The sequence below is a fragment of the Chenopodium album genome, chromosome 11 (genome assembly GCF_948465745.1).
Source record: "Chenopodium album chromosome 11, dcCheAlbu1.1, whole genome shotgun sequence".
In the NCBI taxonomy this organism is placed as follows: domain Eukaryota; kingdom Viridiplantae; phylum Streptophyta; class Magnoliopsida; order Caryophyllales; family Amaranthaceae; genus Chenopodium; species Chenopodium album.
This window is the reverse complement of record NC_137844.1, coordinates 35,291,976-35,307,309: the sequence shown is the minus strand read 5'-3', so window position 1 is coordinate 35,307,309 and position 15,334 is coordinate 35,291,976. Positions and strand designations below refer to the sequence as shown.

The following is a 15,334-nucleotide window of genomic DNA, read 5'->3' as shown; positions in this document are numbered from 1 at the left end:
AATTATCATTCTAATTTGAAACTTTGACAAAGTCACCATTTAGAAAAATGATGATGCGAACTCAAGGTCGAATACATATCAATGTAAGAAAACCAAAGGTACAAAGGCTAGAGACAGACAATGAAACTTCATTTGTGATACGATCACTATTTATGCTTAGTTGAAGCATGGAAGTGAAAATTTTGAAAAGTTCAAAATGTTCAGTATGAAGTTCAGTATCAACTTGACAAGATAATGATTACACTACAATATGATTGTAATTGTGAAAATTTAAGTCGAGACATGTGCTTGGCAACACATTCAAAGTATTGCGATATGATCGTAATAATGAGAATTTAAGCCAAGACCTTGATAAACATCCAAGAGTTGTGAAAACGTTTTACAACACATTCCAAAAGCAAACCTTGTGAAGTGTTTATGGAAGAAGCTATCAATCTATATGAGATATATTTTGATAATGGATGTAAATTACCTATCTTCCAACCATTGTTCAAGGGATATACTTTTAAGAAAAGCTACAAAACTAAACAAACTATATACGTCAAATCAAATGTAGCAAAGGCTTCATATATGATATGGATAAGAAAAATTCTTATTAAGTCTTTCTACAAAGCAAGGAATAAAACATGTATTAAACCGTTTGATGCACGTTCGATTCCTATATAGGTCATGGGGTACTACTACACAACCATACTTAGCACAAAATGTTTGTTGCTCAAGTAGGTGCCCTTATGGAAATTGTTCCAAAAGGTCAAGTGGGAGTAGTATAAATCTCAAAAGAGTTTGAGAAAAGCAACAAACAAACGTGGTTCAAACCATGATTGGTTCACCCTATGCTAAATATGCCTCCTCAAAAGGCAAGTGGGAGTATAAGAATCTCGAAAAGTTCGAGAGCCTTGAAAGAGTTCAAGAAAAGTGATTTCGAAAATCTTGAAGAAATTTGAGAAGTTATCGAATAAAAGCAACAATATGAGCATGATTCACCTCATGTTACAAATGACAACGCGTGGTCTCATTATGTGTAATGGGATTAATAACCATGTGTCGAAGGTAGTACATTCCAAGTGCACATCCTCTATTGTCGTTTCTCATTGAAAACTAAACAAAGTTGTTGTATGAGTTTCAATTGTTGCGTAAAACCCACAAGGATGACTAGCATATGTAAAACTTAGTCAAAGAAATATGATTTCATATTGACTAAGAGTTCTAAAATATTCATTTTGGAACATGATGATTATGCAAATAATAAGGATGATTTGACGAGTTATAACTCCAAGTGGTTTTAAAACCATGAAATCTAAAATAGATTCTAAGTCTGTAAGCAAGTGTATGACACTTGAATAATTTGCTTATATTGGGTGAAACCCATTGTAAGCAAAGCAGACAAGAAAGAAAAATGTTTTCTAACTAAAGCAAAAACTTGTTAAAGGATTAAACTAATTCATAGTATGACTATGATTACGATGAAACCTTTACATGTTGCAAAGATCTATTAAAGATATTTTAGTGATTTCTACCTTATGAGATTTGGTAGATGGATATCTAAACGCTTTCTTGAAATTGTTCATGAAATAAGATTTGTATATGATACAATTAAAAGTTTGGAGATCCAATAATCCTAGGGATGCATAGAAGATCCATAATGGATTGTAGTTAGCATCAGGGAGTTAATGTTCTTAATTTTGCGAGTTAATCAAATCATTTGATGTTCTTGTAAAATGAAGAAAAGGTCTTGTGTGTACAAGATGTTTAGTGGGAGCTATGAAGTCTTCTTGGTCTAGTACAAAGAGCGATTATTTGTTGCTTGAATAGTCAAGTAATGGTTAATGCATTTTGTATGAAAATCTTGAAGAAGTAGATGAGTACATTTGGGATTCAAGATCTATATAGATAGGTCTCGAAGGATGTTTGAGTTTTGGTTAAGAAGCTTATATTGATAAGATTCTTATAAGGTTCAACATTATATTGAAAAGAGTTTCAATCCCTTGTGACATGGCACGTTGCTTAATGATTCAATACCTTGAGAAAGGATTGATGAAATTAAGACTTTGAGTGATGATCCTTATGCAATTTGCGAAGGATGCATCATGCATACCATGGACTATACTCGTCTATTTGATTCACGTGTTTTAAGAACAAGTGATGATAGATTTCAATCGAAATCCAATGTAACGTTGGAATACAAATTAGAAATTCCTAAGTTTCTTGCGAAAGGGCGAAGGAAAATTATTAGTGTATGGAGATGAAAATGATTATAAGATTTAGAAATTGCAAAATTCATGTTTATGAGAATGTCTCATGAACTCTACTTACCGAACCCCTTCCATGACCAAGGTATGAGAGTCATACTAAGGTTTTTGGATTGAAGCAAGTTATGTAATTTTAGTTGTGTATGTTTTGAGAAAGCATATTACAAAAGTAATACATTAGCTTGCAGAATTATGTTTATCAATTGAAACAAAGTTTCAATCTTATTTAATCGTGGTTTCAAGATTAAATAAAATGTCCAAAATAATTATGAATTGATGGGCTCACTAGGTTGATGACCTTTTGAATGAAACCCCACAGGTGAACTAAATTCATATATTATTTAAGTTCCTAGTTTGGAATCATTAAACTGGACATAAATGATTTCCAATAATGGACTAGCATGTTAAGATTGATTGGATAGCGCAGTTTCATGGGCTATAGGAGCGTAGTGATGCTCGGTCAATCACATGGATATGCATGAATGATGCATGATTGAACTATAGACCTACTTTGAAGTTCAAGTATAGAACTTCCGGATATATTAGTGGATTCCTTTGACATGAGTGGAACACTGATTCTATTCAATGATTGTTTTGACTGTGGTACATTCAAACGTCTTGCCGTAAATGGGGATTATAAAGGATGTTTCCCGGTCACTTCATGAATTGAGTGGGAGCTTTGGTTGCCATAAGATTGGATTGAGTCTACCTATTTAATTAGGAATGTGTCTTGGCCCCTTGAAGAGGGAGAATTCAGAAAATGCATGGCCGTGCTCAAATGGATTACATTGTAACCATTTGTTTTGTAATTCTAACTCAGATTTCAAGAAAGATTTGTAGATTAATATGATCACGACATAAGATGCAATCATATTATCAAATCGACACACATTGACTTAAGGAATTTGAATATTGCGCACTTGTCTCAGACAAGTGGGAGATTGAAGGAGTTATGTCTTCGATAAGTGCAATTACTAGATATATCAAGGATCACTATTATGGAGATAATAAGTTCATTCTATAGGGTCGTCAATATCTGGTGCTAGATATGATAATTGATCTTTGGGTTAGTTAAATAGCCCAAAGCCTTATAGAATGGATCCTATGAGGTCACGCAACAAGGGTATTGGGTTAAGCAAGTAAGAGGCCCATTAATGGGCCTCATGAGCAATTAACTAATCATGAATTGGATTGGGCTAGCATAGTTGGATTGGAATTAGGTTTGGGGCTTTTGACATGGGCTCTTATTTAGAGATGAGATCTATAAATAAGATCCATGCCTAGGGTTTGTAGCAAGTAGTCATAATTCACACACAGTGAATTTTGACATCAAGGCAACCAATCCCAAAACCCTAATCCTCTCTCCTACTCACGGCCCTCATCCTCCCCTCACGTCCGTACGGCCGGCCACCCCTTGGTGGCGCGTGTGGTGGTTATCGTGGTGGTTCTTGGTTAGTATGTCTCTCCTCTCCGTTGAAGGTTGATTGAAGCGTTCAGTCACGACTAACTAGCATTAGTGGAGGTTTAACTTGTGCCCGTGGACCAAGTAGAGGAATCACGCTTGGGGTTCTTTATCTCCCTTTGTTCTTGCTCGATCGCACGTGGAATCACGCTTCAAAGGTACGATTATTTGTGCTTTATGTGTTATGCATTAGATCCTTGGATTAGGTACTGTATGAATATGATTCATGTTATTTCCGCTGCGTAGTACCTATAAACTCCTACATTTAACGCTATGAACTTTGCTCCTAGAATGGGGAATATGGGAAATATGAGGTCAAACTCCAATCAAATGGGGAATTGGAATCAAAGTGGAAACTATGGTTGGAACCAAGGTGGTGGTGGTTATGATAACCAATTCCATGGTGGGGGAGGCCCTTCCAACTTTAATGAAGAGGCTACTCTAACCAAAGAGGGTATGGTAATCAAAACCAACAACCTAACTCCCGATACTATGACCATCAAAATTTTGGTGATCAAAGTAACATGGGAAACAATCAACAAGGAAATATTCCTAACCAAGGAACCGAAGGCAATAGGGGTCAAAATGCTTCTAATTATGCCCAAACTAATAGGCCTTTGGGTTTCCATCAACCCCAACTTCCCCCACCTCAACAACCTCTTTCACTTGAAGCTCTTCCAAATGATCTCGTGATGGCTAAATTAGATGCTTTAATGAAAATGCATGAAGAGGATAAGAAGCGAACTAATGCTCACTTGAAAATGCTTGAAACTCAAATAGCTCAACTTGCATCTAAATCCTCCAATTCATCCCCTTCTTCTTCTTCCACCATCCCGAGTCAGGAGTCTACCCAAAACCTATGTATGCCGTGACAACTAGGAGTGGAAAGATAATGGGGAGTGACCCTTTGGTTGAGGAAGAGCCTCAAGAAGAAGTGGAACTAGAGGATGAGAGTGAGAAAGCCAACAAGTCATTGGGGGGTAAGAAAGAGAGGGATGTTGAGGTGCCAAAGGAGAGAGAAGTTACCCCCTTGCCCCTAAATCGCCAACCTAGAGAGGAAAAGCTACCCTTTCCACAACGATTTGTGAGAGCTAAGCTTGATGCCCAATTTGGGAAGTTTTTGGATGTGATAAAGAATTTGCATGTTTCTCTTCCTTTTGTTGATGCTATGAAACAAATGCCCCACTATTCTAAGTTTTTGAAAGACCTTTTGAGTGGGAGAAGGGAGTGTGAAACTGTGAACCTAATCGCCAATTGTAGTGCCATCCTTTCCAACAAACTTCCTACCAAATTGAAAGATCTGGGTAGCTTCTCCATTCCTTGTTCCATTAATGGTATCGAGTTTGACAAAGTATTGTGTGATTTAGGAGCAAGTATGAGTCTTATGCCCTATTCCGTCTACCAAAAGCTTAGTGTAGGAACCCTCTTACCCACTAATGTTACTCTCCAACTAGCGGACCGTTTCTACCATGTTTCCCATGGGTAAAGTTGAGGACATTCCCCTTAAGGTTGGAAAGTTCACATTTCCTGTTGACTTTTATGTGCTAGAGATGGATGAGGATGAGAGGATCCCTATAATTTTGGGTAGACCATTTCTAGCTAATTCTAGAGTAATCATCGATGTGAAGGAGGGTAAGATGACCCTAAAAATTGACAAAGACTCAATTGAATTTGATTTGAATAGTGTCATGCAACAACCTTCCTGAAGTGGTGAATGTTTTAGAGTTGATGTTCTTGATAATGTGTCCAATGAATTTTCTCACTCCCCTTTGCATCCTTATGCATGAAAAAAATTGATCTAGAGGGAAATGCTAAACCCGTTAGGCAAAGGCAAAGGAAGCTTAATCCTTCCATGCAAGAGATTGTGCGGAAGGAAGTTGCTAAGCTTCTAGATGCGAGAATTATTTACCCAATTGCTCATAGTGAATGGGTATCTCCCGCACAAGTTGTGCCTAAAAAGGGTGGCATGACGGTGGTGAAAAATGATCATGATCAACTAGTTCCTACTAGGCTTGTTATCGGTTGGCGTATGTGTATTGACTATCGCCAACTCAACACAAGTACATGAAAAGATCATTTTCCATTGTCGTTCATTGCCCAAATGTTGGAAAGGCTTATGAAGCACTCTTTCTATTGTTTCCTTGATGGTTACTCGGGATTGTTCCAAATCCTGATTGACCCCAAGGATCAAGAGAAGAAGACTTTCACATGTCCCTACGATACTTATGCGTATCGTAGGATGCCTTTCGGACTTTGTAAGCCCCTGCAGCATTCCAATGTTGTATGATGTCAATCTTTAGTGATATGATTGAGGATGAGATAGAAGTCTTCATGGACGATTTCTCTGTTGGAGGAGCCTATGAAGATTGTCTATCCAATTTATCTCGTTCCTTGGAAAGATGTGAAAGGTCTAACCTCGTGTTGAATTGGGAGAAGTGCCATTTTATGGTAGAGAGTGGGATCATTCTTGGGCACAAAATCTCCCATGCCGGCATCGAGGTGGATAAAGCCAAGGTAGAGGTCATTGAGAAACTTCCTCCCCCCACCAATGTGAGGGAAGTGAGATCTTTCCTTGGCCATGCCGGGTTTTATCGGCGTTTCATAAAAGATTTTTCGTTAATTGCCAAACCTCTCACATCCCTCTTGCAATAAGATAAAAAACTTGTGTTTGATGATGCTTGTCAAGAATCGTTTTGTATGTTGAAAGAAGCTCTTTGCACTGCTCCCGTAGTCCAAGGACCGGATTGGTCTCTACCATTCGAACTAATGTGTGATGCAAGCGATGAGGCCATTGGCTCGATCCTTGGACAACTAAAGGAAGGAAAACTTCATGTTATACACTACTTGTACAAAACTCTCAATGATGCTCAACGGAATTATACAACTACCGAGAAGGAATTCTTTGCGGTTATCCTCTTATTTGAGAAGTTTAGAACCTACCTCATTGGTTCTAGGACAATAGTGTATACCAATCACTCAGCTCTCAAATATTTGATAAGCAAGAAGGAAGCTAAACCAAGATTTTTGAGATGGGTTTTAGTTCTTCAAGATTTTGATTATGAAATAAGAGACAAGAAGGGGGCCGAAAATGTGGTGGCGGATCACCTTTCAAGGTTGGGCGGTGCATGGTTTCATGATGATGGTTTTCCAATAGAGGATGTCCTAAGGGATGATGTGCTATATGCTCTTGAGGTGGAAATGGAGCCGTGGTATGCGAATATAGTGAATTATTTGGCTTGTAGTGCCATACCTCCGGACTTCACTTCCCAACAATGTCGAAGACTCAAGCATGAGGCCAAGAGATACATATGGGATGACCCTATTTTGTTGAAGAGAGGGGTCGATGGTTTGTTGAGAAGATGCGTCCCCAACGACGAGATTCAAAGTGTTCTCCATATATGCCACTCTTCTCCTTGTGGTGGACCTATGAGTGCTCAAAAGACCGTCTCCAAGATTTTGCAATCTATGCTCTTTTGGCCTTCTCTTTTCAAGGATGCTTGGCAATTTTGTCAAGACTTGAGATAGATGTCAAAGGATGGGGAATGTTTATAGGAAGGATGAAATGCCTTAAAACCCCATCCTTGAGCTTGAGATTTTTGATGTGCGGGCTATAGATTTCATGGGCCCTTTCATTTTTTCTCAAGGAAACAAGTATATCTTGGTAGCCATTGACTATGTCTCTAAATGGGCGGAAACCGTGGCTTCTCCTACGAATGATTCAAAAGTGGTGGTCAATCTATTCAAGAAGGTGATCTTTCCGAGATTTGGTGTTCCTAGGGCCATTATTAGTGATGGGGGATCGCATTTCAAGCATCACGCCTTTAATAGACTTCTCGATATGTATGGTGTATCTCACAAGAGAGGGCTTGCTTATCACCCTTAAACGAGTGGTCAAGCGGAGATCACCAATAGAGAGCTTAAGGTCATCTTGGAGAAGACGGTGGCTAGAACAAGGAAAGATTGGTCTTCTAAGCTCATTGACTCTTTATGGGCATATAGGACCGCTTTCAAGACTCCAATAGGGACTACTCCCTATAAGCTTGTTTATGGAAAAAAATTGTCATTTGCCGTAGAGATGGAGCACCGAACTCATTGGGCTATCAAGAAAATTAACTTTGATCTCCATAATGAGGGTGGGCAAAGACTCCTAGAGCTTCATGAGTTGGAGGAGTTGAGAATGAATGCCTACGATAGTGCAAGCATGTACAAGGAAAGAACCAAGTCTTGACATGATGCCCAAATTATCAAGTAAGAGTTCGCCATAGGCCAAAAGGTTCTCCTATTCAACTTCCGCTTGAAGCTTTTCCCGGGTAAGATTAGATCGAGATGGAGTGGGTCATACGCCATTACAAAGGTGTTCCCATATGGTGCTTACGAGATCTCTAAGGACGAGCATTCTCCATTCAAGGCCAATTGTTACCGACTCAAGCCCTATTATGAAGGATATCCCATTGATAAGCCGACTTCTACAACACTTCTTGATGTGCATCATCCATTTGATCCTCCTTGATTAACTCAAGGAGCGTCGAGCTAACGATGTGAACCAAAGCACTTTCGGGAGGCAACCCGTGTTTCTAACTCTTTTTATACTTCTTTCCGTCTTCTTACATTTTTTTGAAGGCCTCACCATTGTTATTTTGGTTGATAGGTGTTTGGATTATTTGGTCGAGATTTTTCAAGTTCAATGATGACAGAAGAAGATTAGAGTTCAAGGCTATGTTGAAGACCCTGTGCGCGGGTGCGTAGCCCTGCCAGAACTCGCGCACAGGCAATGTTCAAGAAGAAAAATTGAGGCAGGAAGTTCTGCACGCCCTGTGCACAGGCGCGCAGGGTAGATGGTGCGCGGGCGCGTAACCTTGTGAGAACCCGCGCGGAAGAAAGCGAATTACAGAATTGGGGCAGAAAGTTTTGCGCGGGCTGTACGCGACCTATGTGTGGGTGCGCAGAGTTGGGTTTAACGGGGCTAAATTCTTTCTTTTCCCCCGATTTTTCCCTCATTTCTCACACACCAAGCTCGATTCTCCTTCTCTCTCCTCACAAACTAAAACCCTAACTACTCAAATTCAACAAATCTCACCCATAACTCCCAAATTATCTTGATTTTTCACCAAATACATCACATTTCTTCACTCTTTTCACAAAATTCCTCACTTTCTCTCACCAAAATACCCAATTTCCCCCATTTTCGTGGTTGGAAGAGCTTGGTCGAAGGTGGTGTTCGTGGGTGTTCTTGGTTGAGTTCAAGCTTCCCTCTTGTGGTATAACTCTCAACTTTGTTACTTTGTTGCTCAATATTACTAGATTATGCAAAGTTCTTGAGTTAGCATGTTTTAGCTTAAGTATGGATTTTGTGTGATTTTGGATATTGTTAGTAATTGTTGGATTTTGGTGTAAAATTTGTGTGATTTTGGGGTATTGTTTTTTGAATTGTTTGTGTTAATGCAATTTTCATGTGAGTTGCTTGAGTAATTTGGTATTGTTATTGAAATTCCTTGGTCTTTATGATAAAATTTTGTGATTTTGGGCATTGTTGTTGGCATTGTTTGTTCTTGGAGCTATTATTGTAAGGTTTGTTGTTGCTACTAACCTCATTTGCAGATTATTAAGTTGAAGCTCAGTTTTGTTGTTGTTATGGTTCAACTTTGGTTGGTTTGGAGAGTTGAGATTCCTTCTTTGGTCTTGGTTGTTGGTGTGTTCCTTGGGGATATTTGTGTGGTTAAAATGAGTAAAAGGAAGACTATAAAGGAGCCCCGGTTGGTAATTGAAGAGCCTCTCGCTCAAACTCAAAATCAAACACAACCACCCATTTCTCTTCCCACCTTGAAATTCAACAACAAAAACCATTCACCCTTTTACAAAGACCTTAGAAAACGCAAGCTAAACCCCACAAGGAATTACTATTAACGTTCTATGAGGGATTTGGGGATAGATGAGGACCTTAGGTCGCTCCTTCACAACCTTGGAATGAGTGAGTTCATCAATTATCACTTTCGAACATATAAAGAACCCGCCTATGAATTCCTCGCTTCCTTCGAAAAAGAACCTTGTGGGAACAATGACTTCCAAATTTCCTTCCAACTATTCAATGACCACCATGTCATGAAGCTTCGTGATCTCAATGCCTTGTTGGACTTCCACCCTGATGCGGATCTTCTTGCCCCATCCACAAGGCTCTTCCTCGAGTATAATGCATTCCGTTGGTGGCAAGCAATTGCCGATATTGACGAGTTCAGTACTCGGTATTCGGTAGAAGGCCAAATCATTCACCCTGTTCTCCGTATTCTTCACCGCATTTTGGGGTATGCGGTGTTTAGCAAGCAGGACTTGAGCAAGCTCTCACATGAAGATCTCTTCACTCTATGGGTCGCAACTAAGGAGGAGTTGAGAGGGCGGCTCAACATGGGCTATTGGATCGCATTATGTTGTGAAGCGATCAAATCGGGCAACAAAATAGGTTAAATCGCTCTTGGTGGGATGATAACTAAAATTGCCAAGAAGCTTGGGTATGAGCGCTTATTTCCCGCTTGTACTCAAGTTGGGAGTGATAAAGATCTCTTCGTCAACATCCAACAAATGAGGAGGGTGGGATTCATCTTATCAACTACCGATGTCAACAACTTTCATGATTGGTGTGTCGAGCGCGAGCACCATTGTATCTTGCCTAACCCCAGCCGCACATCTTTAGGGCGAAATGCTAGGAATGTATGGAAGGTTCCACAAAACAATGGTATGTTGCCCAACGCCTTGGGAGGCGCGAGAAACATGATAGTTGGAGAGGAACAACAACAACAACAACAACAACATCATCATCATCATCATCATCATCATCAACATCAACATCAACAAGGTATGAGTAGCCTTGAGCAACAAATGATGGGCATGTAGCTAGGCATGCAAAGCTTGCTTGAGAACCAACAAGGTATGTTTATGCAAACTCAAGTTCTTTATGGTGCGGTCGTGGAGAGAGGAAAGGTCACCCCCCCCCCCCCGTCAATTATCCTTATTGGCCACCTCAACAAGGCCCGGTCCCTCAACGGTAGGGATCACGACCTACTTGGCCCTATTAGCAAGGGCCTTCCTCCCAAGGCGTCCCTCGGGTAGACTACCCGACGGAGACTGGGTACGATTATTGTGCCCTGGGAGGGAGTGATTTTAGGGGTGACCCCAATTACCCATATGTTGACCCTTCGCACCCCGCCCTTCTTCAGCTTCCCCCACTCTTTGACCCGTTGCCTCAATGGCAACAAGACCTCTTTCGAGGTCACTATGGTTAGTCCCCGGGTTACACTAGTGGTTGGGACCCTCATGGCATTCCACCGGACGGGTTTTCTTATGATTCAGTGGGGGATAGGAGTGATGATGGAGCGGGCCCTAGTGGCCACTAGCCTCCCCTATTGATTGTTTTTCTCCTTTTCCCCCCTTTCCCATTATTTTTATATGACGCACCGTGGACGGTGCTTTGTTTTAGTGTGGGGGGATGTAAGTGGAAAAGGGATTTTTTGTACGGTGTGGGGGGATGTAAGTGGAAAAGGGATTTTTTTGTACGGTGTGGGGGAAGGTTTAGTATCATGCTTAGGGGTGCTTATTGAGCAGTCGAGCTCGCGAGCAGCTCGTGACCGGCTCGGTCAAAGCTCGGTCAAAGCTCGGCTCGCGGGAGATCGGCTCGAGCTCGAGCTCGACTCGGTACGTTAACGAGTCAAGTCGAGCAAGTCCCTACTCGACTCGTTAAGCTCGTGAGCAGCTCGTTAATATTTTTTTAATTAATATTTTATAATAAATATTATTTCACTTTACATTAAAAATAAAAACAAAAATACACACAAAAAAATAACTTTACCCATGCAACATTATTTGGGCCAGCCCATTTTCAATCATAAATCATTAATCCGCCGTTCGTGTTCTGCTGCTGCCGACGTTCGCGTTCTGCTGCCGCTGTTTCAGGTATGTTTCTTATTTTTTTTTTTATTTTTTTTTTTGCTTTTTTAATTTCAGATTTAATTTCAGATTGATGTGAATATGTGATATTCTGTATTTCTCTAATCTCTTAATTGCAAATGATGTGAATATATGATCTGCTGTGAGCCCTGTGAATGTATGTCTCTTATTTTTTTTATTTTATTTTTTTGCTTTTTTAATTTCAGATTTTAAATTTCAGATTTTTTGATGTGAATATATGATCTGCTAATGTATTGTTAATTTCAGATTTTTTGCAATTATGTATTGCTAATGTATTGATCTGCCCTTGTATTGCTAATGTATTGATCTGCCCTTGTATCTGCTAATGTATTGTTAATTTCAGATTTTTTTAATTTCAGATTTTAATTTCAGATTTTAAACACCTTAAGTATTGTGAATTATTGTTGATAATGTATTGTTTATTGAAGTATTGTGAATTATTGTTGATAATGTATTGTTTATTGAAGTATTGTGAATTATTGTTGATAATGTATTGTTTATTGAAGTATTGAAGTACTTAGATATAATGTATTATTTAATCTTGTAATATTTGTGATACACTATAATATTTATGAGAAAATCTATAATATTTGCAGTAATGACTTCTAATATGGAGAAAGACTCTACAAATGAACCTTCTTCCAATGTACCACCTATTGTTGAGGAATTCTATGTGAATTATGATGATGAAATGCAACATGTGGAGGATGTGGAGGAAGGTGTGGAGCAAGAAGAAGGAGATAAAGATGCAAATAACAATGAAGAAGAGGGTGATGATGTTCAAGCAAATCAACCAAAGGGTCCTTTTAAGAGGAAAAGACAATCTGAGGTTTGGAAAGACTTAACGGAACCTTTCAAAGTTAAAAACAAATGGAAAGTCAAATGTAAGCATTGCAATGTTTTATTATCTTGCTTGGAATCCGGTAGTACTACTCATTACAAGCGTCACCTTGACAAGTGTCCTACAAAAAAAGCAAACCTAAAACAACAAACCATGATTAATTTTCTACCATCTAAATCCACAACTCCCACTCCTTGTTCATCTTTTGTTAGTGCTTTACATGATGGTCACTTGGATATGAGTAGTATGAGGGAAGGTATTGCACATTGGCTTGTCATGCACGAAAAACCTTTCACGATTGTTGAAGAAGAGGGTTTCAACTTGATGTTGAAGAGAGGAATTCCACAATGGAAAGGAGTGTCTCGTCACACTATAAGACAAGATGCTTTCAAAACTTATGAGAGTGAAAAGAAAAAGTTAAAGGATGCCTTAAAGAATGTTGAAAAGATATCCTTGACCACTGATTTGTGGCGTTCAAAGCCACAAAAAATTGAGTACATGGTTGTCACTGCTCACTTTGTCGATCAACAATGGAAACTCCAAAAGCGAATTTTGAGCTTTGTCCACCTACCACCTCCTCGAAAGGGAAGGGACATAGCTAATTGTTTATTTAAGTGCTTAAAGGAGTGGGAAATTGAGAATAAAGTAAGTAGCCTTAATGACTCTTGCTTATTTGTCTTAATTCTTAAATTAATTTATGTTTAATTGTTTATTTGTCTTAATTCTTAATTTATATAATTTGTTTCTTTCTCATTTTGCTAGGTTTTCACAATTTCGGTTGACAATGCAACGGCAAATGACTCTTGCTTAACTATCTTGAAGGATACTTTCTCATTAACCAAGAGGTTGATTTGTGGAGGAAAGTTGTTTCATGTTCGGTGTTGTGCTCATATATTGAACATTATGGTTCAACATGGGCTAAAGCAAGTGAAGTCGATCATAAAGAATGTGCATGAGTCCGTTGACTATCTCAATGATAGTGAAGCTCGAATGCTCAAGTTTGTGGACATTGTCAACCAATTCAACCTAAAAGAAAGAAGATTGGTTCTTGAGTGCAAGACTAGGTGGAATACAACGTATGACATGTTGTCTTGCGCGATTAAATTCAAAGAGGTATTTGCTAGACTTGCTTTAGAGGATAAAGATTATGTAAATTGTCCTAGTGGTGATGATTGGTTGAAAATTGAGAAATTGAATGAACTTTTGAAAGTGTTTAGTGATGTCACTAATATCATATCGGGATCGGAATATCCAACTTCAAATAGATTTCTAAGTGTGGTTTTTAAAATTAAAGTGATGTTGGATGCAAATTCTAATTCGGAGGATGCTTTTGTTAAAAATATGGTGAAAAACATGAAAGAAAGATTTGACAAGTATTGGGGGGAATGTAATTTACTTATGGCTATGGGAACTTTGTTAGACCCTCGCATGAAATTAAAAGCCATAGAATATGCATTTGAGCGCATGTTTCCTCCCGAAGAGGTAAGAGAGAATGTGCGAAAAGTTAAAGAGACTTTGTATGAACTTTATGATGAGTATGTTTCATTGTATTATCCTCCTAGTAAGGAACAAAGTGGTGAAAGTGGAAGTACTTCGAATGCTCCCTCACTTGGAAAAGGTAATCCTGAATTATTTGATCTCATAAGGGCGGCTAGAATTTCGGAAAGTATTAGTGTTCGAAAATCAGAAGTTGATGATTATTTTGATGAGGGGTGCTATTATGTGGAAGAAGGGGATACATTTGATCCTATTGAATGGTGGAAAGAAAAGTCAATGAAGTATAGAGTGTTATCTAGAGTGGCGGTGGACATCTTAGCGGTTCCGGTAACTACAGTAGCTTCGGAGGCTACATTTAGTGCGGGGAGTCGTATAATTGACCCATATAGAGCTAGGCTTACTCCGGAAACCGTTCAAATGTTAATTTGTGGTGAAGATTGGTGTAGAGCTCTTTATGGAGTAAAGAGAAAGAACAAGGTTAGGCAAAATTATTTATGTTTTTTTTTTATTATTATTTTCATTAATTATATTATTCTAATGTTGTTAACTTGTTATTATATTATGTCTTTGTAGAATAATATTGAAGATGAGCCAAAAGAAATCATCCTTCCAAATCTCTAGACTTGGCACGATTGAAGTGGTAAATGTAGATTTGAAGATTTGAAGTGAAGACTTGATATTTGTTGTTGAGACTTGAAAACTTGTATTTTCTTTGTTTTTGTTTGTATTGTATGCTTTGTTGGATATTATTGTGTATTTGTTGTTGAATACTTGCATTTGAGGTGTTTGATGGATTGTATGACTTGTATTTGAGGTGTTTGATGGATTGTTTAGGTGTAAAAGACTTGTATTTTTAATTGTTGATTTGAAGCTTTTAGTTATCGAGCTTAAATTAACGAGCTCGAGTCAAGTTCACGAGTCGAGTTCACGAGTCGAGTTGACGAGTCGAGTTTTTTTTACTTGAAATCATTATTTTTAAACGAGTTTCGAGTCGAGTCGAGTTCGAGTCGAGCAGGTTAAAAAATTAACGATCACGAGTCGAGCAAAACCTTAACGAGCTTGGCGAGTAACGAGTCGAGTCGAGCAGACGAGAAATTTTAACGAGTCGAGTCGAGTAGTACCCTGCTCGCGATCGGCTCGCTCGATAAGCACCCCTAATCATGCTAGTGTGAGGGGATTTCATTTTGGGTGGTAGAGTTTGCATGGTTTGGTTGGTTCTAGTATGTATTGATGTTGGTTGTTGTTTTTCTTGATTTTGATGATGATTTTTCATGGTGATTTTGATGAGATTTTGATAATGAGTTTTCAATGATAATTTGACAAGTTTTG

The 15,334-nt window shown here is 38.8% G+C and overlaps 1 protein-coding gene across 1 annotated transcript; it reads left to right on the top strand.

Moving 5' to 3' along the window:
- Positions 1-12,265: 12,265 nt before the first annotated feature.
- Positions 12,266-14,921, top strand: LOC145566544 (zinc finger BED domain-containing protein RICESLEEPER 2-like). The gene is made up of 3 exons (XM_081625930.1): positions 12,266-13,153; positions 13,271-14,482; positions 14,579-14,921. The coding sequence occupies exons 1-3, from the start codon at positions 12,266-12,268 to the stop codon at positions 14,624-14,626; spliced, it is 2,148 nt and encodes a 715-aa protein (XP_081482056.1). The 3' UTR covers positions 14,627-14,921.
- Positions 14,922-15,334: the final 413 nt, after the last annotated feature.